Raw genomic sequence first — 25853 nt, 5'->3', positions numbered from 1 at the left:
TGCCCTATCAATGCAGTGCCTTGAGCCCCATTGCTCATAAATATAGAATTATGTTGGTGAATATGCTAAGAGCAGAGGCATCCTCAGGATCTGACGCTTCCATCAAAATGATGGAAGCAGCGTGTGACATCGCAATGCACATACAGAAGGGGTGGAACTTGTAGCACAGTGGCACGATGCTGGTTTTGTCATTCGGCCCTTTGACCCTCCCTGTGGATGCTTCTACTAAGGGCATTGTCTGCTCTGCCAATTTCATCATGTTTAGAAACCCATCACTACAGAAAGGAGTTTTCCAATGCATATAACCTGCTTTTCTTCACTTGAGATGTTGTTTATGGGATGTGCATTGGGAAACCTATGTTACCGTTATCCCCCCACCTGAAAATAATACTTCGTGAAACAGTTATCAGATACATGCATTTATGGAAGCTGAAGGTTATCTACTGAAAATTAATAAAAGAAGAGGTATTAGAAGAGAGCTGGTGAATGTCAGTTATATCTTGCTGCTGTAGGATAAGTTCTGGTGAGGACTTAAGATAGCTGAAATAGGATAACAGCTTCTGCTAAGCAAATAATTTGGTATACTTCATGGAAGCAGGGAAAAATCACTTTTATGTAAGATGGGCAGCTATATAAATACAATAAATAAATGTTTATCCACAAGTAAAAGGACTTTACTATCATTAATTCTAGATTATATTTACTGACCATGGGAACATGTTGGCTCTTGAGTTAATTTTAAATGGAATGTTTCCTTAGTCATATAAAAGAAGGGAGGAAGGTCCTATACTTTTGTATAAAGGAAGGATAAATCCCTCATAAATTAGCTGTAATTTCTTTCAAACATCTCCTTACCGCTGCTTAATTTGCTGGTTGGATAGAATTCATTTGAAACTCCTTCAATAAAAGGAAAAGATTCCTACCTGTTATCTCAGAAATAAGTCCCATTTTGATCAATGGATTTACTCTTACGATTGGAAGCTCAGAACAATCTTTTCATGGTCAATTTCCAGACTGATAAAAGCAATGAGAAAGGAAATAAGGAAGAATCTGTTCTAATATATGTTGGGGATATACTGATTGGAGATAGGAAATAGTTCAGTTTCTGTAATCCTTGAAACCCCACCCCTTTCTTCTCAATAAATCTTGCTAAAGAAACCCTGAGAATCATGCTTGGAAAAGGAATTACTTTTGTTTTTAACCAGAGGCCAAGAGCCTCAACAGATCCCATACTCACATGGTGCTGGGACCATAGAACAATTGTTGAGTCCCTGGCAAGCTATTGATCATGATTCTTGGAGGTGGTGAGAACTGTGACCTAAACGCACCTGGAAAGTACACAGTTGACCAAAGTTGCAATAGAGGATCTGGCCATCTCTTGTGACTGCCTTCACTGAACGTGGAAGCCAATTCGCCAGCTGAGGATTGTTTCCCATGATTGTATTGCTTCTAATATAAAAATAAGTATTAGGACCAAGACAAACATGAAATTTCATTACATTCTCCTGTAATGGACATTAAACATGGTTAATACACTTGCTCTTCAATTAAGAATTACAATTTGGTCACAACTTTTAGAGATTGTTAGGGTTATACCCCAAACTTTGGGGGACCACACATATGCCTTGGATCTCAGGTTGTCCCCCTCTATGTTAGGTGAACATTATCTGCTAGGAAAGTGTCAGTTAACTAGGATCCATAATGAAACTGTAATCAAGCTGGTCCCCCAACTAGCTAAACAAAATGATGAGATTAATGGAGAGCAGAGAGGAAATAGTTTTATTTCAACTTGCCTGTTCCCAAGATCCGTTGCAACTATTACGTTTAGAATTTGACAGCCAGGAGAGCTGTTTCCTTTCTTATGCATGTATTAAAAGTAGACTCAGAGTTTCCCTACTACATCTCATGTTCTATATGGATGGATGGTACAGAGATGGCCCTTGTTCTATCACGGCATCCAGGCTGTAAGAACATCCTTCCAAATTAGATCCTCCTGGCTCCATTGGCGTCTTTCGATTTAGCTTGTTAAAGGCATTTTGGCTTATCCAACAGTTACAGACAATACACGCTCTATGGAATGAGATCTCCTACTCAGTGGGTAATGTGGTTTTGCTTTTTACAGTATTGCTATTTTTATGTTAGTTATTTTTGTAGGTTTGCTGTTGACTATGATTATTTTTAAAATAGATTATGAAGGCTATATGTTATATTCTAGAATTGCACTTGGTCATTTCTCTTGTTGAGAGTTGGGGGCAGCCTTTTCTTACATCCTTTTTCTGCTGAGTTCCTAATCCATTCGCTTTGTTGCCCAGATATAAATCCTTGCAGAATGAACCAGCCTCTCTCTCTCTAGATCTACTGTGGTTTTATTTTTTGGCACATCAGAGAGGGATACAAGAAATCAGGAACTAGTTTGTTTGTTTTTAAAGGAAATCCTTATTTTATTTTTTTAAAGATTACTGCTAGTTTAAAAATCAGGTATCCGGTAGCACCTTTTCCGACTAACAAATTTTATTAAAAGCTATAAGCTTTCGTGAGCTGCAACTCACAAAAGCATATGCCTTTTAATAACATTGCTGGTTTAAAAGGGATTTATATCTTTTAAAGCTGCATTTGATTGTCATATCAATATAGATTCTAATCAGATCCCTGGTATAGAACTCATCCCCACAACTGGGAAGTTCCAAATGAGCCTGCAACTGCTAGACAGTTGCAGACCCAACACCTTTTTCTTTACATATCCCAGTGTTTTTAGGATTTGTTGTCATATGCTAGCAATTTGCAGCCTTTGAGAACATTTAAGTTGAAGGGAAGAGTAAACTCTGAGATAGTTGCATGCACACAGACAGCACTCAGGGCGTTTAATCAGAAGGGTGGACCCAGACTTTCTTAATTATCTGAAAAACTGCATTAAGCAAATTGTGAATGAGTATAGTGGAATTTGCATAGATGCTCTAGGAGAGCTTTCAATCTATGAGCTTCCTCCCCCCACTGTTTTGTGACGAGCCATCACCTAACCACTGAAATATTTGTGTTTAAAAGATTAGTTCCCACTGTTTGCTTGCATGCTGCTAATCATACCATTTCCTTTGAAATGATTGCAAGCAAGGAAAGTTAACTCGAGGGATAGAACAGCCAAAGGATGGCTCAGGTAAGGAGGAAGGAAATTACCTGCCATCTCTTCCCTAGCCCAGGTATTTTGTTTGATGGCTTGTGGGAGGCAATGAATTCAGTCCTTTTTCAGCGCTGGAGGTAAATCAAACCATCCGATTGTTGGAGCCTTCTCTAGAGGAACCTAGAACCATCCAATGCAGCATATTATGGGGAATGTTGCCTCTGAAAGTAAAATCTATGTGTCTTTTCCAGCAAAAGAGGATTTGATGTCACTCCTGAAAACCATAGATTTTGTATCTGGGTCCCGCATCAGTTTTATGAAGTATTACTTTTCTAGGGGCCCCACTGGATGTCCAGGCTTCATATGTCCAAATGCTGAACTCAGTGCTCTGGTAGGACCCAACTGAGTCATTGAAAACGGTGCCCCAAATGCTAGTGTCCTGGTTCCGAGGCTCCGTTTGTTTGCACAAAAGCAGGCAAAAACTCCTCCTCATTCTAAATGGTGCAAAGTAGCAGCTTGTTCATTAGTATAATTTGTGTTGTAGTTTACAATTTGTGCTTGGCTTAGAAATGGCACCTCAAGAGATGGCTTGTGTTTGTTTTTGGAAAGAGACCACAAACTTGTCCTAAATTGGATGGAAGGCATTAATTCCATACATAATTTCTGGAAGACTCCATAAGCGAGCAGGATCCCTGTCTTCTATTTCACTTGCCCTTAAATCCATCTCCAAATTTTCCATAAAGAAAGGATTCCCTAAGATCCGTTAACATTTAATTGATCTTAAAAAAAGAAAAAACACACGTCATCTTGCTGTTAGAAGGAGATAAAAGTTGGTGTAACCAATTCAGGTTTTTTTTAGAGGATTATTACAAAGGGGCTTGGAGCATTTTATTTAATTTTTAATTATTATTAGTTATAAAGCTAATAAATTACAAGGAAAACAAAATCTCTTCCAACCCTATTGCTGGGTCTCAGTCAGGCACCATCAGATAATTATAACTAACATTAATTAAAAATTTACAGTGCTCTAGGCATTTAACTTTCACTTCTAGTATGTTTTTGGCTGCAAATTCTTCATATGTTAGGAGGCATCCTGCTTCTCTAGAATTTTCAAAGCTTTTAAAGAACATTTCAGTGGTTTTAAAACCCTGTCCTTCCATTGTACCCCTTGGCCCCCGGGTACAATGGAAGGGCAGGGGTTTTTCCCCAAGGTGTTTTTCCCCCAATCTCTGTGATTAATTCTTCAATTCATTTTTTAAACATATGCACGTATCAGATTTTGAATTTAGTTGAGAGTTGAGAGTTGAATAGATGTCTAGCTTTGTAAATAAACCCCCAAAATTAGCCTGCAAAGTAGTACCTTGTATTCTCTTTTTTTGTGATCTGCATGACCACCCAAAAATTGTAGTTCTAAAAAAGTATCCATTTTCAGGGAAATAACCACTTTTCAGCAAGTTGCTTCCTCTGCAATAGAACCTATTTGCTTGATATGGTATGCCCTTAATGGAGCTGTTCTGATTAATAAACATATACACATACATAGTCCTACATAGTTTGGCATTATAACATGTGTCAGATCCTAGCAGAAAGAGGGTGGGTGTGGCAGAAGGAAACCAGGTGGAAACCATAGATTGAATGTTGGTGCCTGTAAGTGTGCCCAAATATGTGTGCTGGAGCGCATAGATTTTCTAACGCAGCAGAGCTGGCACCAAGAAGGCACTCGCAACTAGAAAGAGAAATGGGAAAGGGACAAGAACGTAGAGCCAACTTGCAGGATTGCCCATTGAAACCTATTGCTGCTTGGCATTTTATGCCTCCAGGGCAAAGGTCCAAACAACTTTTATGCAGGCACCTTGCCATTCCAGCAGATGGGCAGGAGTGTACGCTGCCAAGAGACAATGTGCAGCTCCTTGTCATAAACGTCCAAATGTCTGGCCCGAGCTGCAGAGCCTCCAGACGCAACGGCACAGGCATAGCTCACTCTTTCTGCAGACGCTACAGCGGAGGTATGCGATAAAAATATACACGCTGATAAATGTTCTCATTAGAATCCAGTTCAGCCTTTTTCTGATGATAGGTGTACTTAAAAAGAAAAGCGGTGGGGGGGGGGGGAGGCAAGCATTTGCAAAGAGAGAGCAGCTCGGATGTCATGTATGTGATTCAAAAGGGTTTTGCCAAAAGATTTCCTGTCACTTGTACCTAGAGAAGATTGAACAGAGTTGATTTTTCCTCCATTCACTGCAACCACATGAAAATATTTTAAGTAATTATTTTTATTGGTTTCTTTTAACTTACCCCTGAGGCTTTGGGATCAGTAAGAGTATGTTGACAATAGCCATACAAATATATTATCAACATAGTATCAAGTCTGTCCTATAATAAATGAGAAGACAGTGTCCATATAAAATGTGACACTGGGGGGCCAAGCCCAGGGCTTCCATCTTCCATGCTGGACAAAAGTCTGCTTTTAATCAGGTTTTGCAGATCAGGCTCAATTTAGCAATGGGCTTCTTTGATATTCCCATGACTATTAAGGCTTTCTGTAACACATTCTGAGGCCCCACCCAGGTAGAGATAGAGCCAGTTAACTTTTTAGTATATGCAAAAGTGTAGAAACTGAATGAAAATGTGGCTATGTCCTTTGAAATGTGAGTTATTAGACTTTGCCCCTCTCATCTTTGGACATACAGTTTTGGCAATTGTCCTTTCTCTTGGCTTCCGCTTTCCTAGCGACAGCCAGATAAATGATGACACCCCTCACCTGTCTAGCCAAGTATGGGGGGAAGCCTGGTCTTAATAAGTGAATGAATTTTATATTTTCTGGACAATCAAAACTAAGATGGATGCCTTAGGTGGTGGAATGGATCTATTAGCCAGCACAATATCTGAAAAATGGAGACAGTGGGAAGATCACAATTGAGGATAGAGAAGTGAATTTCAGGGGTTTAGAGCTGTATTTTGAAGGAAGATGCTGGCAATACAGCATGTGACATAGCTTATAGAAAGGTTCTTTTTAAAAAATAGAAATAGTACGTCTTATAATACACAACAGCAGCAGTGTCCACAGGAGGACCGAACCAGTCAATCTGATAAAAGCAGCATTACATCATTCTGACGCCAACTCACCCCTTTTGGACATGCATTGTGACATCACACATATGTTCTAAAGGCTGTGGCTCTCTTGCTATCATTTTACGGATACCCCTGCATGCCACAAAATAAGGGCAAGTGTTGTGATAAGGCGTAGCCCACAAATGCTCCAAGTTTTGAATGTGGCCATCACAGGTTGTCCCAGAATTGTTGCTTTTAAAGTGGCAGAAAGAAGAACTTACTAAAGATATGGGGAATAATCACTATGACCATTAATTTATGTAATTTACACTTAAATCTAACTTTTGACCAGATGTCCATTTTTTTCCTGTAACCCTTCAAAGGCTCAAATGTAGCCAACCTGCTTCACACAGACTTGACTTGGAAAGTTGTTTCCATCTGAACCAGTTTGAGTCAGAAAAGCTGTTCAGCATCAGCACAGAAGCATCCAGATGAACTCACAGTGATTCACTGCCATTCACCGTTCTGTTCAACTTTCCAGTTTGGATGCTTATTCAGTGCTGTACAACTGAATCTCTAAATCAAAGCTTCACACCGTCCTAATCAATAGCAATCTTATATCAAATCATATCTTGCATTGATCTAACCTTTCCTTTTCTCTGATTTTCTCTCTGAATAGCAGTAGTTCACCATGATCTTCAGGGGAAGGTCCTTCCTTTGATCTGTCTTTCTTCTGAAATCAAGGTCTGAACCTTGTAACTTCTCTGTTCCCAGGGTGTTAAAAATAAAATATTTACCTAGTCACCCAAACTGGAAAGGGTAACTGAAAAAGGAAATACTGGTTGCCATGCTATGTCTAGCAGATGACAAGAGAGACCTATATAACACAAATGGTAGAGGATCCTGTCCATATAAAACCCTAATTAGGAAAATATGCCTTAAACAAATTATATCCATGTCATGTGGAAGGCCCAAACCTACTAACATAGCTACAAATATAATATATTACATATACTACAAATATAATTTGGAAAGAAAGGCTGATGTGGTAGAGTTGTAAATCTCTTCCGTCTCATCTGATAGATTGATTACAATCGTTCCAGAAGCTGCTGTATATGAAGGTGCATAGATGTCCATATTTGCTCATCTGTGAAAATCAAAATGTTCGGTGTTTGAAGTAGCCACTGTTTTATCCGTGATGAAAGTACATCTTCGTTTCAGACCTTCCTATCTTTATGATTCAAGGACTATGGTGAACTTTAAAGGGCTGCCTTTATAATTGTTTTATTTCTAAGCTCTTTTGTCACAGGTTTTGCAAACTGAACCTTAAAATGTCCTTCAGAGGGGATGAAATTGCCCACCCCCTCAGGTCCTGTTAAGGTTAACATCCCATAACACTTCTCTTTCTCTGCCATTTAATTGGTTTGCAGAATAGCTGAACCATCTTGCTGACAGCCACGTGCAGTTCTTCTCTGTTGATTAACAACATCATTTAGAAAATAGCCATGAAAATCAGCATAAATGTACTTAGGAATGGGATATCCAATTTCAAAGCAAGGAGAATCAGTGTAGGACAGCAACTAAACTCTGGTCTGTGACTTCAGAACTCCTGAGTTCAAATCTCATCTCAGCTACAATTTCACCAGGCCTTGGGAAATCTCATTCTGTTTTCAGTTCTTCCTTGACATTATGACAGGACTAGCAATACTCAACTGCCTGACAATTGTTGCAAAAAGTTGTTTGTTCCCTTAGATGGCTTAGTGTTGATCTTGTTACACAATTTGTAAATGTCAAAATATTGCTTCTAATTGTGGCTTAAGCTTATGAATGGTCATTCAACTAACTAGGAAATGCCTGGTAGTTAATTTTTTTTTTAAAAAACTTGATATTAGGAATTCTAGATGATTCCAAAAAAATATGTTTCAGTTTTTAAGAAAAATGGAGTCATACGCGAAGTACGCAAGTGATAAAACCTAAGTGAGACTTGACGTTTCCATTTAAAAAAGGTTCATGGAGAGGTGATTGAAAAGATATCTGGAAAGGCCTTGGAAAGCCACTGTTGCTGGTCAGAATAGAAAATATCAAGCTAGACGAATCAACAATTCACTTCTAATGTCCATAAAAGAGTCTAAGTAATGTAGTTTCCCCTTATTCTACCATGATGGCTAAAACAGCTATTAGCTACCAGAGGCAGAAAACTAGGTTGCTTATCCAGACAAACAATCTATGCTTGACTGTTTTCATAGGAACTGTGTCTACATCATTAAATATAATAGGTCTCAGCTGCAGTTTTGATCACTGAACCATGCACACAATTCATCACAGCAAATTACGTATGTCTTCATAACTTATCTTTCTGCTTTTGGGCTGGCCCTCTCAGAGAACAGAAACTTAAATTGTATGGGAGGTGATCTGTGTACACACACACATATACCTTTTGGTTTTGCAGAACAACGATTCATGAATAACAAAAATATGGAGCATTCTACACTCCCCTTTCCTGGCGTCTCGCAAAACTAGCTATGGAGATCCCAAGACACATTCATTATTTATCTATTTTAGTGAGTTTCTTGTCTGCGGTAAAAGACGAAGATGTACACTTCAACATCTCTGTTTGTGCCAGCAGCTCTGAAAGAAGTTAAGCACATTTTATTTTTAAGGAAAACCCATAACCACTTTTGGGGGGGGGAGCAATTCCAAATAGCACTTTTCTGATTGAAGCATTGGCCCCATTCAACTTACCAAAATATATTTGTTCTTTCATAGAATTAAAACTGACTTTACGGGGAAGGGACAGGTTCATTCTGTTTTTTAGGGGGTGGTTTGGAGGGAATAGCAATCTTACCTTTGGCTAATTTAAAGGGGAATTGATGTTCCCAAAATACATAGTTCTTTAAAAAGTGGCAGAAGAACTTAAGCTAGCCTAAAATGAATGCTATATGAAGAATGCTTTCTGTCACCACATGACCGAAGGTGGGCAGTTCGAGAGTTTGATATTTGTCACAGTAGCTCCTCCTTTGTTGGTTATTGCCCTTCCTCAGCTTAGAACATGGTTTTTACTCCAAATTGGTTCCTGGGAGAATAAAAATAGAAGTGGGCTTCTGATGTATTTCAAGTCACAAGTAGCATGACAATTCTGTTCCGTTGGAATCCTTTGGTGTCTTCAGTGGTTAGTCTGTAACCTTTACAGTAGAGTCCCCGACTTGTCAACAGTAGGTACCAGTAGGGGCACAGTGGTGTAGAGGCTTAATGACACTGGAGCTTGCCGGCCAGAAATGGTCGGCACTCCAGCGGTTCAAGCCCAGCTCCACATGACGGGGTGAGCGCCCATCATTTGTCCCTAGCTCCTGCCCACCTAGCAGTTCGAAAGCAGACCATCTCCAAGTAGATAAATAGGTACTCCCATTTCAGTGGGAGGAACTGGCGGTGCTTTGCGCAGGGAAGCTGGAACCGGTGATGGACCCGATTGGCAGAAAAAACGCCAGACGCTGAATGTGACTAACGCGATGGGTGGAAAAAGATCATCGGTGGAAGAAAGCCCGGATAAGCTGACTCCCTTGCAACCGCTGCTGGCTGCAGTAGAGTAGGGCTGCACTGTAATTGTAATTAGAATAGGTTTGTAATTGTAATTGCTAAGCTGTATATGTTGTACGCCGCCCAGAGTCGCCTGTGCGAGATGGGCGGCTATATAAATGTGAAATATAATAATAATATAATAATGATACCTGTGGAGTGCAGCATGCCTGGGACCATTTCCCTTGGTGCCCCCCAAGCTAAGTGCCCTACAAGATTCATCCATTAAAAATAATAATGGAAAGCAGGCATGTTACAATCAAAATGCCAGCTTCCAGCATCTTTATGTCCAAGAATGTCTTCTTGCCCTAAATAGGACCTAGAAGGCTGCTTGGAAAACAAAAAAAAGATTGGCTGTAGCCTAGATACTTTATTTGGAACTGTGCCTATCTGCCCAGAAAAGGTATAAAAGGTAGCAGAAGTAGAAGGAAGGTCTGGAGGGAGGAAAGCAGAGAGGATGGCAGTTACCATAGTAAGGAACTGGAGCTTTGTCTCCCACTGCAGCCATTGAGTGGTTTAGTTTCCCCACAGATGTTTTATAAGAATTCCCCAAATTCCAAGTATGCTCATCAACCTGGAAGGCTTGGTCCTAATACCAGGGTCTTCCTATCAGATCGACGTGGACTGTGAACGTGACTCTTTAATTTGGGCATGATGAATTGATCAGAGCCATTGCTCCTCACTGAAGAGATTTTCCAGGTTAAAGAGGGGAGCATGGACTCTGGAGAAAACAGATGAGACGTGGCTGTCTTAGGGAGGGAGTAGACCAGAGTCCGTCCCCTGTGATATTCCTGAAAGAAGATTGCACCCTTGACCTCTGTTATACTTGAATCCTATGGGACTGATAGGAACATTTTTTTTTAATGCATAGATGATTGATAGACAGATAGATGGTTAGAAAGACAGAAAGCCACATACATCCAATGTGTGTTTACTACTGGCAGTGAGTGTCTTGACTGAAATTTGTACTGGGCAGAAATGAATAATTAGGCTATTGTCAGGAAAGAGGTATGGGACGATCAGTGATTTAAATTTCTTTATTCCTTTTGATTAATTCAGAAATGAATAATTTCTGGTTCTCATGTCAGGTATCTGGGATGGGTGTGTCCATTTTAGGAAGTGTGCTCAATGTTTTCAAGGTTGAAATATGTCCTGGAATGTCTTATACTATTGTCCTGTTCTATTGTCAAAAAAGTCCCTTTCTGATCCTGAAAAGGGCTGTTCCTGGGTATCAGAAGCAGTTGGACCTTTAAATGAACACTGTGTTTCCAGTGTCTTATTTCTGGATGTCAAAACAACAGAGAGAAAGAGAGCAGACCTATTTTTAGAAAGAAAATGCTGTGTCTCTTTTGTCTGATTAGCTTTCATGGAAAAGTAAAATTCCATGCTCAGTATCAAACAAATCAAATCTTTATTACGGCCTTTGGGCCAGAAAGCACAACAATAAAATATGTAGACCAGTAATTATTGATAATCCTCAGTGTCTGTTTGGGAAGCTTGCTCTTCCATTTAATCACCTATTCCTATCCTCCTTTTTGCATAAATGTAACATTTTGGAAATACTTGGCTATGTGCTTGTACCAGTCCATGGTGGTTTGAATCTTTCCTGCTGCATAAAGAGTTCCACATCTTCCTCCTCCTTTTAACATTTTGCATTGCTTAATGCTGTGTTTTACAGAGAAGATTTGTCATTAAAGAGCCTCCTTCAAGAAGGGAGAGGGAAAGGTGGAGTTGGATTTTCAGTTGGATTGGCCCAAATCTGAACCGGTTTCATCTCTTGTCACTCAGATGTGAGACAGGCAGAGTTTGCCTCCCAGGTTCCTCTTTGCAAGGCTGTCAAGGCCCAGAAATCAACCTCTGATTTCCACAAGGTTCAGTTCTCAAAGCAAGACTGAAGCCGTGGTGTATTGGCATTGGTTAGCTCTACAGCAGATGTGATTAAAGGAAACCCATGCTGGCCTTTGAGAACAACCTTCTCTTTCCTTGTTCCGATGAATGTGGCAGCAACCAAAATCTCTGGAGTGCAAAAAGTAGAACTCAGAGAGGGTCAAGCAGAACAAAAGTAAACGGCATCATTTAAAAATAAAAGGAGAATCCAGAGGCTTGTTGAAAAATATATGTATTAGCGAGGGAAAGATGCTATAGACTTCTCCTTACAAACCACACTGACTTTTGTGTCTCATGAATCAGTCAAAAGGATTCACAGAGAAGATTATTTATCCTCATTTGATTTAAAGGTCAGGTTTGATCACTTTGTAATAATAGTTATCCCATAAAAAAAAAAAAAAAAGCTGAAGCAGTCCCAGGGGGACTTGCTCCAAATCTGAGACTGCAATCTATGCACGAGGGAGTTGAATTTATTTTTCTGTGTATTTTTTTCCAGCCAAAAGTCTCCTTTACCACCAAATTGTTACAGTTGGCTATCTGGAGCTTCTCTGGGGATGATGAGTGGCCCATCTTGGTTCTCTGCTGGTTCTCTTTAAAATGGGAAGTTGCATAGAATCATCATAGTTAGGAATGTAACTTCCTTGATATACCTGTGGATCTGAATGAACCACCATTACCTTGGATCAACCTTGGTGGGACATGGACATTTTATCATGGCCTGTTGGGCATGCCGGGATGGCTTATCTGGATCAGCCATATCCCACCAACAATAAATCACCTATAAAGCGTAAAATAGCAGAAAATGCTTATGAATCCCCTTTAAGATTTTTGCATCCACTGAGAAGTAGTCACACCTGCACCAGTGCAGTGCATCAAAGATACGATGCTCAGCTGCCATCGTAATGAAGTCACGGTAGCCTTGCAAGCCAAAACTGCTGGCCCAAATTCAAGGGACAGATGGAATGAGAAGCTGCAGAATTCAAATTAATTAACCAATGTGACACCGTATCTCGTGGCTTAAATAAGGATTAGGGGTGCTTTGATGCAAAAAGTCATTTCCTGCATTTGGTGCTAGAGGAGTTGTTTAGTATTCTTCCTGTGCTGCGCCAGAAAATGCAGATTGTATCGATATGATGTTTTTGTAGGAATTATTACTATTTCAGCTTATTTGCCCTCCTATACCGGTTCACATCGTTTCTTTTTCAGTGTGTCTCACTGCAGATATTGCTATATTGAGGATCCCCATAAATCCACTTTTGGCATTATCTAAAATATCAATCTTACGAAAAGTAGCTAGGTACTTAGGCGTTTACAATGCCAAGTGACCTTTTGATTTCGCCCTGGAAAAATCTTAAGGATAAATCTACCTTTTCCAGGTCTTTAGTACAACTCCCAGAACATGCCTCAGTTAGATGCACATCTAACTGCATTGTATAAGAGAACATACCATATCTGATGCCTTTTTCATTCATTCGTTTGCTTTGGAGTCCTTGGGGTTCTCTGAGCTTGGTTATTTTCTTGCAAACGTTTCATTACCCAGCTAGGTAACATCTTCAGTGCTAGAATGGAATGGGGTTTGCTCTCTGTTTATATACAGTGGCATGCCCTGCCAATGTTGGTGGGGGTGGGGGTTTTATTTTTTCCCTCTGGTAGTTCCTTGATTAGAGTATTGTTTACTGCTGATTGTACAGTATGTCTGGTGATAATCTTGGTGTTAATCTCTGCTTATCTGGGTGATGACTGCTGGTGAGGAGACGTTCTGGTCTTTTGTTTTCTTTTTATTGTCTCTTTTGAATAGTGTGTAGATGTTGTTTATCTCTATGTGCCTGTTGATGGGTGCCTTGTCTGAATACCAAGCTTCCAAGAATTCCCTTGCATTTTTGGATTTAGCTTGGTCTAAGATGCTGACAGTTTCCCAGTTGAAACTATGGTTAAGTCTGTCCATGTGTTGTGAGATTAAGGAGTTTTCATCATGTCTTCTGACTGCTAGTTGGTGTTCGTGGATGCGCTCTGCAAGCCTTCTGCCTGTCTGTCCTAGGTAACATCTTCTAGCACTGAAGATGTTACCTAGCCAGGTAACGAAATGTTCGCAAGAAAACAGCCAAGCTCAGAGAACCCCAAGGACTCCACAGTTCAACCCTGAGCTACACATATTTGCTTCTTTTGCTTGCTTTCTCTTATGGGGAACCCCATACAGATGGAAATTCCTTTTCTTTATAATGTACCCACAGTATGTGCACACAGATCAGGACAAGAAATACACTCAGTCACGGAGCACATTTGCTTAAACCTGATGGAATTTTTGCATTATCACTGTTTACTGTTGGAAGTAAGAACTAATATATCTTTCTTCTCGCTAAGGCCAGAATCTTAACAGCTTAGCATGATGGTGATTAAACCTAATTTAGGCATGGAACTGATTTAGGATGTATACTCCAGTTTCCTTCTGTTTCATGCCTCAAAACTGTAGGAAATGGTGGTTTTTGAATTATGGTAATGAGACTCTGCAAAAATGGGTCTGGGGCACAGATTGAGCACCCAAGTTAAGCTGTTAAGATTTAAACAAACTGCCAGAACTATAGTCCAGTGTGCGTGTGTGCACGCACACACACCTTCAAGTCAGTGCTGACTCCTGGCGACTGCCTGGACAAGTCCCTGCAGATTTCTTGGCAAGATTTCAGAAGTGGTTTGCCATTGCCTGCTTCCTAGGGCTGGGAGAGAGTGACTGGCCTAAGGTCACCCAGCTGGCTTCGTACCTCAGGTGGGACTGGAACTCATAGCCTCCTGGTCTCTACCCCATGCCTTCACCACTACACTAAACTGGCTCTCATAGTCCAGCATACCTGATAAATAATACATGCAGTGGAAAGGGGATCAGTGCTAGAAAGATGGTCAGGGCTGCAATAAAAAAGGGGAGGAGAAAAGAGGTGTAATTTCTAAACCAGGTCCTAGGAGGGGGACAGGAGAAAATGTAATGAGTCCACATTCCAAGCGGCAATTCTGGCTTCACTTACGTGACAGCTGATCTCAGGGAAATGCTTTCCTGAAGAAAAGCAAATAGCGCATGCAATCAGCCTTCTGTGAATCTTCTAAATTTTAAGGCTGCCAGCCTCCTAAGTTACCACTGTTGCCATTAATAAGTATCTTAAAGGAGGGGAAGGGCTGTTGAGCCTGAAACACCATTGGATTTGCTGTCTTGTCTGTTATAAATCATAAATATTCAATGAACTCATTCCAGTCGTCTTCTCTGGCCTTGCCCTGAACATGGACTCTAGTTTAGAAATCTGATTTTCAAACTTGACAGGAGGCCTTCCACTTCCAAGCACATTGTTAGCAGTAGAACATTACTTTATGTCGAGATAGCTGCATGTTATTCCAGTGTGTTCAGCAGAGCATGCCAGTGTACCAGAGATCAGAAGCCAGCCAGTTCTTCTGGGCTTGAAGCCCTTCCTAACTTTAGCCCATGTTCATGGAAGGAGACACATCAACAACAAGACTGTGGATTGTCCAAACAGAGGTCAAAAGGCCAACTGTTGTCAAGAGTGTGCTGGGATTTTCCATTTCTCTCTCTCCCTCTCCTATTCTTTGAACACAACAAAACAAAATCTTGTTTACACAGTCAGATGGAAATTATGTCTGGAGGCCACCATATGTCAAAGACGCTTAAACATCTCCCGTCATATGTTCCTGACAATGATAATTAAATGTGGGTTCATTTTCTCATTTTGCATTTTGGTAGAGAGCTAGGAAATGCCAGGTTCATCCTCAAATCTATTTTTGACCTTCAGCATGGGGTACCGAAGAATGCAAATCAAAGGTTGATGAAGTGAGCTTTTGGAAATAAAATTCTCAGGAGCATGTTCTCCTTTGAGATAGGGTATTATTTGTTGCCTTGTTTCAGTGGGTACCTGAAAGAATCATAATCTGTCTACATATATTGTCTCTTTTACAGAGGATTTTTGCTTATCTCTTAATAGTATATTCTCTAGTGCTGCTGTTTCTGTTTCTTCTTTTTTAATTTCCAAAGTGCTGTGCTAAGGAAAACATCCCAAGGGTTTTCCTTTACTTTTCTTCACAAAAGCATTAGGTTTTTTTAAAGGGAGTATGTAGCCCTTACAGTATGACTCTTAATGATGTCTCTGAGATAATGTCAGTTCCAGCTATGATCTCAGATGATTTCCTGCTAGTTCATCCTGAGATTCACAGACAGGAAAGAAAAGTGGGCAGTCATCCTGGGATTTAAAACTTGTCACACCCGTAAGGTAACATATTCAAGATATGGGTGGTCAGGTGCACAGATTGAGCTGTTCTTCCCTACAGTTCATAAAATGAACATAAGAACTCTGCTGGATTAGGCCAATGACCCATCTCGTCTAGTGTGGCGCAAACATGGCAGCAGGGAAATCCCTTTCTTGCACTGTTGCTCCCTAGCAACTAATATCTAATGTACGAGCTTCATATGCTGCCTTTGATTCTGTAGTAGCAGAATCTCCTCAAACCTAGAAGCCACTGATAGCCCTGTTGCTCATGAACTGCTGCTGTTGTCTTGTAAAACCATGTAAGTCATAGCAAATAGGTATGAAATTTCATATTTTGATACCTAGGACGTAGTACTGTGGTTAGACTAGGAATGAGGAGGCACAGGTTCTAATCACTGATGAAGCTCACTGGATAACTCCTACATCTCTCTGGGTCAGACTTGTCACACAAGGTGTTTTGGATGATATACATGGGAGGGAGGACAATGTACACCTTCTTGAGTTCCTGGAAGGAAGGTGGGCAAGCCCAGGATGGTTATTGAATTAATACTCGATAAAGAACCACATCCTGTGCTTGTTTCTCAGTGTATGTCACTTAATGATTGCAGACATGCATGTAACATGTGAAGAAGGACAGTCCGTTGGGATGCTGATCTTTATCCTGCCCATGGAAGTGCAGGAACTTTATTTCATCTCAGTGACTAGGATGTTTTTTTGATCATTAGCAAATGTCTAGAGCCATATACACATCTACTCTTTGCAGAAACAGAATTAATGTATCCCATTTGCTCACAGGTCCCAGTATTTAGTTAATACTGGGGTAGCATGCCCCAACTTCATGCCCTCTTAAAGTTGAATGAAAATTTGGGGAGTTGTGGTGTGGTGAAAGGTATTAGATTATGGAAAGCTGTATTAGGAAGGACAAACTTGGATCTCTGACCTACAGCAGTGTTCAAGTGAACATCCTTTTTAGGAAAAGAACAATATTTTAGCCTAAAACATAACATTGTTTGGGCCTCGGTGACACTATTTTGGCCTCATTCCAGTCACACCACCTGAGCTTGGCAATAGAGGGAGGGATTTGAAATTCTGTCTGCCATTCTTGATGATTTTCCCTTCCAGGTTTTACCTTGGAAAAACGTCCTCATAGCCGTATTTACAGTTCTGCAATAGCACAGTGAAGTGAGTAGCATGGAAAATCAGTTTGCTGACTCAAGGAGGGTGCCAGCCATGTATGGCAATAAAGCAGGAAGACATTGACATAGAGGTTAATTGAGGAAGAAAAAGAAAGAAAGAAATGCACCATGATAATTGCACAGTTGCAGCCAAGTATGAGAATTAGTGAAAAGAAATATGGATGTAGAGAACCGATCTGAAGGAAAGATGAGATCACTTAGAAGTTACTCTTAGAAAGAGATTCTCATTCTCTTCAGCTTAGTACACAAATATCAGAGGCCAGTTGTCCCATTTCCTACCGTGATCTGCTGAGAGTGAAGGGTCTACAAAGTCAACTAAATAAACATATCAAATACCTAAAGAACCTTAATCAACAGGTTAACCATTATATGTTAATATGTTGATTAAGGTTCTTTGTGTATTTGATATGTTTGTTTAGCTGACTTTGTAGACCCTTTGCTCTCAGCAACATTATTATTACTGGGACTGGGACTACTATTACAGTTGGCACCAGTGAGGGGAATCATGGATGGCTTCTGGCTCATCTTCTCACCTTTGAGAGAGAATCCATTTTTGGACGATCAGCTCCTTTTTCTTCAAGTTCAGGTTTTTTAACTCTATAACATAATGGATGGAAAAAGAAATAGGGCAAAATGGCATGTATCTTGGGAAACGAAAAGAGGCAGATAACTAACCGTACTTGCCTGTTACCTGGAATAACTGGATTGGGAATTAAGTGCAGCTTGGGTTACCTGCTATCAGTTTTAATGAACTGTGGTAACGAAATTGGATTTGGAGTACTCATTGAAAGCTGTTTATGGCACGCTCTCGAGTACATTTACCGTTTTTCGGAATTGCATGCTAGTGAGCATATGAGTCTTTAAGACAGGCCATCTGTTAACATCAGACCTTTGGATAACTGTCAAACCATTCTAAAAATAAGTGTATAGACACACAAACTGCCCAAGAGTACAAAGGTGACTCATCTCTCTTCTCCCCTGCCCCAAAGCTTTCTTTCATCTGGTTTAGAAAAGAGAAAAATAGCATAAGGCAAACAGAGATCATTTTGTCCATCCGTTTCTGCCTGCCACTCAGAATGATGGGCAAATGCAGCACACATCTGTGCATTCCAGGACCAGTTGTTGGCCATAACATTTTAAGCGTTGAGTTTGTACAAACCCCCTCTACGACTCACAGGTCTTCTATAACCTCATTCCCTTAAATCCATCATTTTAAGTTCTACCAAGTGAAGTCACAAAGCCATTCCTTGAACTGATAATCTCTTTTTAGGGTGTCAGGGCACAAAACATCCCAAATTATTGACAGGTTGTCCCATGTTGTACTAGAGTAACATCGGCCATTAAGGAAACAGACCAGCAGCTTCTTACATACGAGGAAAAGCATATAACCACTGTGCTGTTTTAGCAGGGATTTAACAATAAACTCCTCTAACCTCCAGTTAAGGGGAACCGCTAACTGAAAAAGAACCATAGCTTACGTGGTTTGCCTCTTTGGTTCTCAACCACAGCTGAAAAATAGAGGTGGATCTGCCAAGACATTGTGTCTCAAAAGATGATCATGCAGGGGAAGGCAGTGTAATCAAAGATCCATATTCAGTATCTTGAAACAGGAATTTAATTATGTTTAGATCCATAATTCGTAATGATATCCATACTGAATATCATATTCAACAGTCACGTCATATTGAATATCTTTGGTTCAAGTTGTGGCCAAATTAGCACATCTCTTGCCTAGCCACTTGAATGCTACTAGGGAACTTTGCCAGGGCACCTGGCCTCTTAGTGTGGCCATGAGGCATCCAAAAATATCTAAATTTTTGTGCCTAGGATAGTCCTGAACTTTATATCATTTGGAGTGTGATTGATTCCAAACTTCATAGCTGGATTTGGGTGGGGACAAGAAAGTGAATGATTTTCCAATTATGGATGATGACAAAGCTGTTGCTGAGTTTTCCAAGCCCAGTATGGAACCGATCAGAGCGTTTGCTCCTCAGGAACTAACACAGACTGTTTCCCCAGCTCTCTGCTTCTTTACATTTTCAAAGTGTTAATGCTGGGCATATCTGCAATTGAATGGCCAAACTCTCAGCTTTCCATGCATTTGTAGAAGTCTGCAGGTGGCTTTGAAGTAGCATTACAGGGTCACTGTGCTTTTATGACCCAGAATTGTTTTATTTTTTTTCAAAGCATAAGCCACAGGATCCATCATGATACTTCCTAACAAAGATATACTTTGCTGCAATGCAATCAGAAATATAGTGAATATGTTTCCTGTGTAATATTATTCTCAAGGAACTATCACTGACACACAACCCCATAGTTGAGTATACAGTATTCCATACTTTTCTTGATAGGATACGTACTCACATGTTCTCCAACATGTGTCATCTGCATGCCTACCAACAATGTTGCAAGGAAGTTCTACAGCTGAAGTCAAAGTCTCCCTCTTTGGACTCATTCTCAAGTTTGCCCTAGAAAGATCCACAGATGGGACACCAGTGAGAATAAGACTTAAGAGATGGAATGACGAAGCATTTGGTTGGCTTCCATTCCCTGATCTATGTCTCTCTAGTCAGTAAATGGGGCAATAGGTCTGTTTATTTTAAAACCCAGATTCCTGATCCAAGAAAAGACATTTTACACAATTTCTTCTTTTGTTCTGGAACCCAGCGATAATTAGACACAGTCCATTTCACCTTGCGTACTATCTTCAGTTCACTGAGGGAGAAGCCCCTAAGCTTTTTGAGCCAGTCAGCGTCTCCTTAATGCAGATGTGGGTCTGTTTTGCAGTTTTGCTCAGTAGGATTATATGGACTGCCCCCCCCCAAAAAAAGAACCCCAGCATCTTTGATTTTATTTATGGGGAGTAGCCCTTCCCAGCCCCTGGGATCAATGCATGGCTTGACAGTCTATCAAGGCTGAGGGCCTTGAGAGAGGAAAAGAGTAGGTATCTCATCTGAATCACTGTTGAATTCGAGTGTAATTGCTCTGAATCTCTGTCTGGCCTCTTGTTTATAAAGACAGCATGATCTTTATATTAGATGGGTGTAGAAGGTATGATTAACCCATGTCTGTGGAGGAGAAGGTTCACAAGAAGGGCTTCATTATCAGATGTCGAGGCACATGCCATTCTGTTATTGACTTGCCCTGGTTTAATCAATACAGCAGACACATACAGTGAAAATAATGTTCTTGGCCTATCGGCCAAATGCCTTACCAGGAGCACTGATGGTGCTGTATCTCTCCAATGACTTTGCCTAAATAAGAACGAATCTCAACACTAGCACCCCTTGCTTGCTTCAATTGGTGAATGCTCAGTTTGTTCAGATTTCTTCTTTTTAAAGGCTACTGTTCAAGTTGACCAAAGAAACTGTTATTAAAGGCCAGTGAGTTTAGTGGCTGCCTCAGTCCAGCCAGGAGCACCTTGGAGCATGGGAAGATTTGTGTATACATAAGAGAATGTCATGGTGCTTCCCAGGTCCAGGCTGGAGGTTAAGTTGCTAGTGGAAATGTTGTGGTTGTCATAGCAGGTTCTGAATGGAGAAGGAAAGGGAAGAGAAAAAGTAGTAGTTGCACATATGTGTGGGAGGCCCAGAGCATGTCTGCAACCAGACCTTCTAAACTTCTAAACTGGGTATCAATATTCACAGCTTCCAGGAGACGTTGGAAATGTATGTTAAGGTAAAGATGGCATGGACCATCCATGGATAGTAAGATAGGAAACTGTTTTTTGCCCACCCATCCACCTGTACTTCCTCTTTCCTTGTGTTGGTCAAATTATTGAAGTTGTTCTGCCCTACCCAACCAGTTATTCTCCTTCAGACAGACTTATTTTTGTCAGTCCAAGTGTAAAATATTGCATACAGCTCTTCCCCACCTCCCTTGAATAATTGCTCAGGAGAATTTGGGAAGATGTCAGCATGATCAAAATTTTAGCAAGAACAAACAAAAGGAGTTTTGTTCTTCCATGGAAAGTTGCTGCTGTCTTGTGAAATCCCAAAATCTTCTGCAATTTGATATGAGATTATTTATTCAAGCATTTTATGTGAGATGTGGGTGTTCTCTTGTGAGTTCTCCAAAAACTTTTCAGGTTTTGGAAATAATTTTTTGAGGGAGAGCATTAAATGAATAGCATACTTCTCCACTCAGGCCTTCCTCTGATTTTGGGTGCTGCAGTGTTTATAGTAATATTATTTATATAAAAATAAATTAATACATTGGTTTATTTTAAAGTATTTTTAAACTCTTTCCAGAATCTGGATGGGGTACAATGAAGTCAAATGCAAAAGACAAAGTAAAAGCTTGATGTAAACAGTTAAACTATTTAAAAGACAACAGTTGACATCAGGGGCACCCTTAAAACTAAACTCAGCTATCTAATCCAAGAGTGAAAGCTTCCTGGAACAAAACTGTGTCAACATGTTTACAATATCCCAGCAGAATTGGGGCCATCTGTATCTCCAAAGGAGGTTATTGCATGTGTATGCATATGTGTGCACGCCTTTGACTCAATTGTGACTCCTAGCAACTAAGTGGACAAGTCTGTGCTGTTTTCTTGGCAACATTTTTCGGAAGTGGTTTGCCCTTGCTCCTCCTTCCTAGGGTTGAGGGAGAGCGATTGGCCCAAAGTCAACCTTAGGCGTTGTGCCCAAGGCAGGACTGGAACTCATGGTCTGCTGGTTTCTAGTCCAGTGCCTTCCACCATGACACCAAACTGGCTCTCATTCCGTAGCTCAATCTTGCTTACTACTAAAGAATTATTTTAGTGAGCCATGATTTTGAATTGTTTTAAGGAAGAAAAATAAGCAAAATGAAAAAGAAAATGATCCCATCTTTTGCAGTTGTGGTGGCAAGACAGCTGGCTGATGCTGTGGAATCCTGACCTTATGGATTCTCCTCGCACCTCCCAAAAATTTATTTATTGGGTGTCTAAGACAAAAACAATAGGGTACATATTAAATGAATGATGATAGTCATGAATAAGCCTGATCTCTCTTTTTTTTAAATACTGTTTTGTTGATAAGCAATAGTTTTATAAATTTATACATACATACATACATATATGTACAGACTAGCTTTCTACAAGCTGATACCCCAGATCTGCTGGGATACTAGATGAGAATTTTGCAATCTGCATTTCCAAACATGTAGAGATCACCAGGTTGGGAGAGGCTGGATTAGAAATCCATGATTATGCATAATTGCAGTAAAGATCCAGTTGAGCGATCTTGATTCTCCCACACTGTTGTTAATGGAAGAGCGGTTAACTTTACTTAGAAACTCTGGTTAGGTTTTTGTATTCTTAATTACAAAACATCTCGCTGTATGGATCCCCTCTCTCTTCCCCAAACAGTGGCCCTTCTTGCCAATTCCCCTCCCTTCCTGTCCCAAAGTGAGCAAAAACAAATGAGCATCTTTGTGTAGGCTTTCGTCTGAAGCTCAGAGCTCATAACTTTGTCATATTTCCAAATTCCACAGCACTATTGTCACCTTGTGGTCACTCCTTGGAAGTGCACAGAATTTAGCGCATATTGTAGCCAAGTATTTAAATGGAGGCAAAGCTGGTAAACATTGATTTCCCTTAGTTAAATGTCACTGCCAACACCTTTGCTGGTACAAAAAGCAACTTTGCATCGCTTAGGTTTTCCTAAGCTGTGGGAGGAAATAAAAGATTTGGGAAAAGTTGAAGATAGCTGGTGGATGGCTTTCCAGGGCAAATCAATAGGGCCAGAATTACAGTTTGTTTAGACTCAGCTCTCACTCATTTTTCCTACTGAGATAATTATAAAAGAAAATCTCACAACCTATTATAAAATCTCAGACGCAACAGGCAAAAAAGTGATAGTGAAGTGATTTCAAAGCTGTGTGTTTTCAGTTTCTATGGCAAAGGGGTTCCTACAAAAATCCCCCAAGAATGTACTGGATTTAGTAGTGGTAGGGAATCTGATAGTTTGAGTTCCGTGAACTTGTTTCTTTGAATCAGGACTACAGTCTTCAATAGAAGGGAATATGTATAGCTCAGGGTTGAACTGTGGAGTTCTTGGTGCTCTCCTGAGCTTGGTAACATCCTCAATGCTAACTTCACACTCACTTGCACTGATGACGTTACCTAGCTGGGGAGTGAAATGTCTGCAAGCAAACAACCAACCTCAGAGAGGACCATGAACCCCACACTACAGTCTTCAGTTCACAGAAGCAACATCTCTCCCACTGCTTATAAATCATGGTAGAGAAATAGCAAACTTCCTCAACCTGTTGATGTCCAGATATGTGGGAATTCAACGCTCAGTTATGGGAATCGTAGGCCAATACATCTAGAAAGTACCAACTTGGGGAATGCTAAAGAAGAATCTCTACAGTGAAAAACCAAAGTGATGGGGAACCAAAGGGGAACTCTGTTGCCATCTGTTCAACACAAGATGAATTTTTTCAAAAAGTCATGCCCAGTTCTCTGAGAAAAGTTTCAGGTCTAAAAGCAATGAAGTGGTGGTGGTGTTGTAGACATTGGCACAAGGACTATATGAGTAATGAGATCTCCTGCACTTTGAAGAGATGGGTATTCAACACAACATCCCTAAGGTGCTTGTAATTCTGAGACATGACTTCCGTTTGCATTAGACTGGAAATGCTACTTCTGCATAACATTAGGTTTTATTTAGCATCTTGGCAAATGACAAGACAGGATGTCTGATCTGTAATATTTCCCTTAAGGGAGTCAATTGCAGCTCCCTTTATAAAAGAATGGACGCTAATTGCAGAAGTGTGCAATAAATGTCATCCTTTGACCAAGCCTAGGTAATGCAGCTGCCATTTTTCCAAGTGGCCAGTTAACCCCTTTGGGTTGTGAAAGCCATAGTGCCCAGAACACTGCTCTCTTACATTTTTTCACCCCTTTTTCTTGTGAATTTGCGGACTCTCCATTGGCAGTGGGAACACGCCTCCCATTGGTGGCATTGCATTCATCTGTATCCTTTTGCAACAATGAGCTTGACCTGGACAAATGGATTCTGTAGCCCGAGCTTGCTTCTCAAGGATTTTTTCTGGCTTGGTTTTCCTTCGAGATCTTCTTATTCATGCCAAGTGAGAATGAAGACGATGGCAAGGAGAAAATGGGCGTCCCTAAGCAGTTGAGAAAACATTGTTTAATTGTTGCAGTTAAAGATGTCTCTGGAGCCAACTTCCCTTGCAAAGGGTTAGCCCTGGGCCTTGATGTCATGAAATCCTCAAGATGGTACTTGGCGAGGGGAATTCGGTTACAGGGTGTTTCTCTTTCTCCCTTTTCCGCCTTGCTTTTCCCCCTTCCCTAAGTTCATGCCAGCATTAACAGATCTGCTGGTACAAAGCAAACATGTCACACTGGCAGCTGTTACTTAGAAGCATTTCTCCTTCCTTCACTTGCCTTCCTCCCCCCCCCCCCAAGCTCCTCTTTACTGCATTTTGTTTGGTAATAATTGCAAAGCTTTTATGTCGAGTTCTGCATAAATGCGACTGAGTAGGAGGGCATGGGCTCGGTTTCTATTATTCTGCCCCTCACGCACGTCTCCTTTTCCCCCATCTTTTTCCAGAACCACACGTTGAGCCAGCATGCTCAGTGAGCGTAGCACGACAGGAGACCTCTCAGCAGAGGACTTGACGGAAACTCAGTGGGGAGGACCATTTGAACATTACATCCAATCAAAGTGTCATTTGCAACCCAGATGTAAAACTCTAATGATTTGGCCATGAGGCGCTGCTATTATAAGCAGCTGGAAATGAATATTAATGGAAGAGATTAAAAGTATTCCATGCGCAGTATTTTTTATTGTCCTGCTTGAGCTAAGTGAACTTTAAACCTTCTGCTTCTGACTGAATTTATAGTTGCTAGATAGGAATCTGCTTTGATGCGCTTATTCCTTTGTTACTTCTTGTATTATACTGATAGTTCTAGATTTAGGAGTGATTCCCCTTCCCTCCCCCCCTTTTGTTCTTTTTCAGTTTTGACTTTATTTTCCTTCCCTGTTTAACTGCTTTTTAATTGCAATTTTAGGTAATTGTGCATTGTGATGTGACGGCTTGGCTATTGTCTGAATATATTATTTTTTACACTATTTTATTTTGTTTTTTGTTGTTTTTTTTAACAATTAAAGACTAAATGCTTTGATTGGATTTGCCAGTTCACCGGACAGTGATTAATAAAAAAAAAATGTAATAATGAATATCATCAGTTTCAGTGCAACTGGATGATCTGCTTTATAAATGTGACTGAATCTGATTGCATTAACTAATACCGTTCAATAAAGGGAATACATTGGATGAATGTCAATCCTTTTTTTTTTTTTACCCTTAATGTGTGCTATGGGTGATGTTTAAGAGCAAAAACATCAGATGGGACAAGTTTATAAATTCTAGAACTTGCCATTAAATTTGGGAACACAAGAATTCATCAAGAGGTAAGTTGGGTTATCTGAAATGGTCTTCAACCAGGTTGTTACATCTCCCTACGACGGCACTATTTGTGAACTGAGTCTTGGAATTCTGTCATTGCAAGGAGTTGAACTGGCCAAGTGCTGTGATTCTAGTACCTACAAATATGTGCAACAATTTCTCTCAGTTGAAAGCCCCCAGATACGGTGGACTACCCACAAGGTACAGATTTTTGGAACAGAATAACACATCTGAAAGGTACCAAACTGGCAGAGGCTGATGTATAAAGATGGTGTCCAGAAGAGGCTGATGTATAAAGATGGTGTCCAGAAGAGGCTGATGTATAAAGATGGTGTAAAGATACAGAAA

The 25853-nt window shown here is 40.4% G+C and overlaps 1 protein-coding gene across 2 annotated transcripts in view; it reads left to right on the top strand.

Annotated features, from left to right (window-relative positions):
* Positions 1-25373, top strand: part of ZNF423 (zinc finger protein 423) — a 236775-nt gene extending 211402 nt beyond the window's left edge. For both annotated transcript variants that reach the window (XM_088136113.1, XM_088136114.1), the window contains one exon: positions 24647-25373. In XM_088136113.1, coding sequence (XP_087992239.1) covers positions 24647-24676 — 30 coding nt within the window. In that variant the 3' untranslated portion in view covers positions 24677-25373. The remainder of the gene's footprint in view (positions 1-24646) is intronic.
* The last annotated feature ends 480 nt before the right edge of the window (positions 25374-25853 follow it).

This window comes from Python bivittatus, unplaced genomic scaffold (genome assembly GCF_059951505.1).
Source record: "Python bivittatus isolate LINGU-HERP-01145 unplaced genomic scaffold, Pbiv_v1 ctg000190_np1212, whole genome shotgun sequence".
Taxonomy (NCBI): domain Eukaryota; kingdom Metazoa; phylum Chordata; class Lepidosauria; order Squamata; family Pythonidae; genus Python; species Python bivittatus.
Note: the sequence above shows the minus strand (reverse complement) of the source record. Positions and strands in the feature narration are given on the sequence as shown.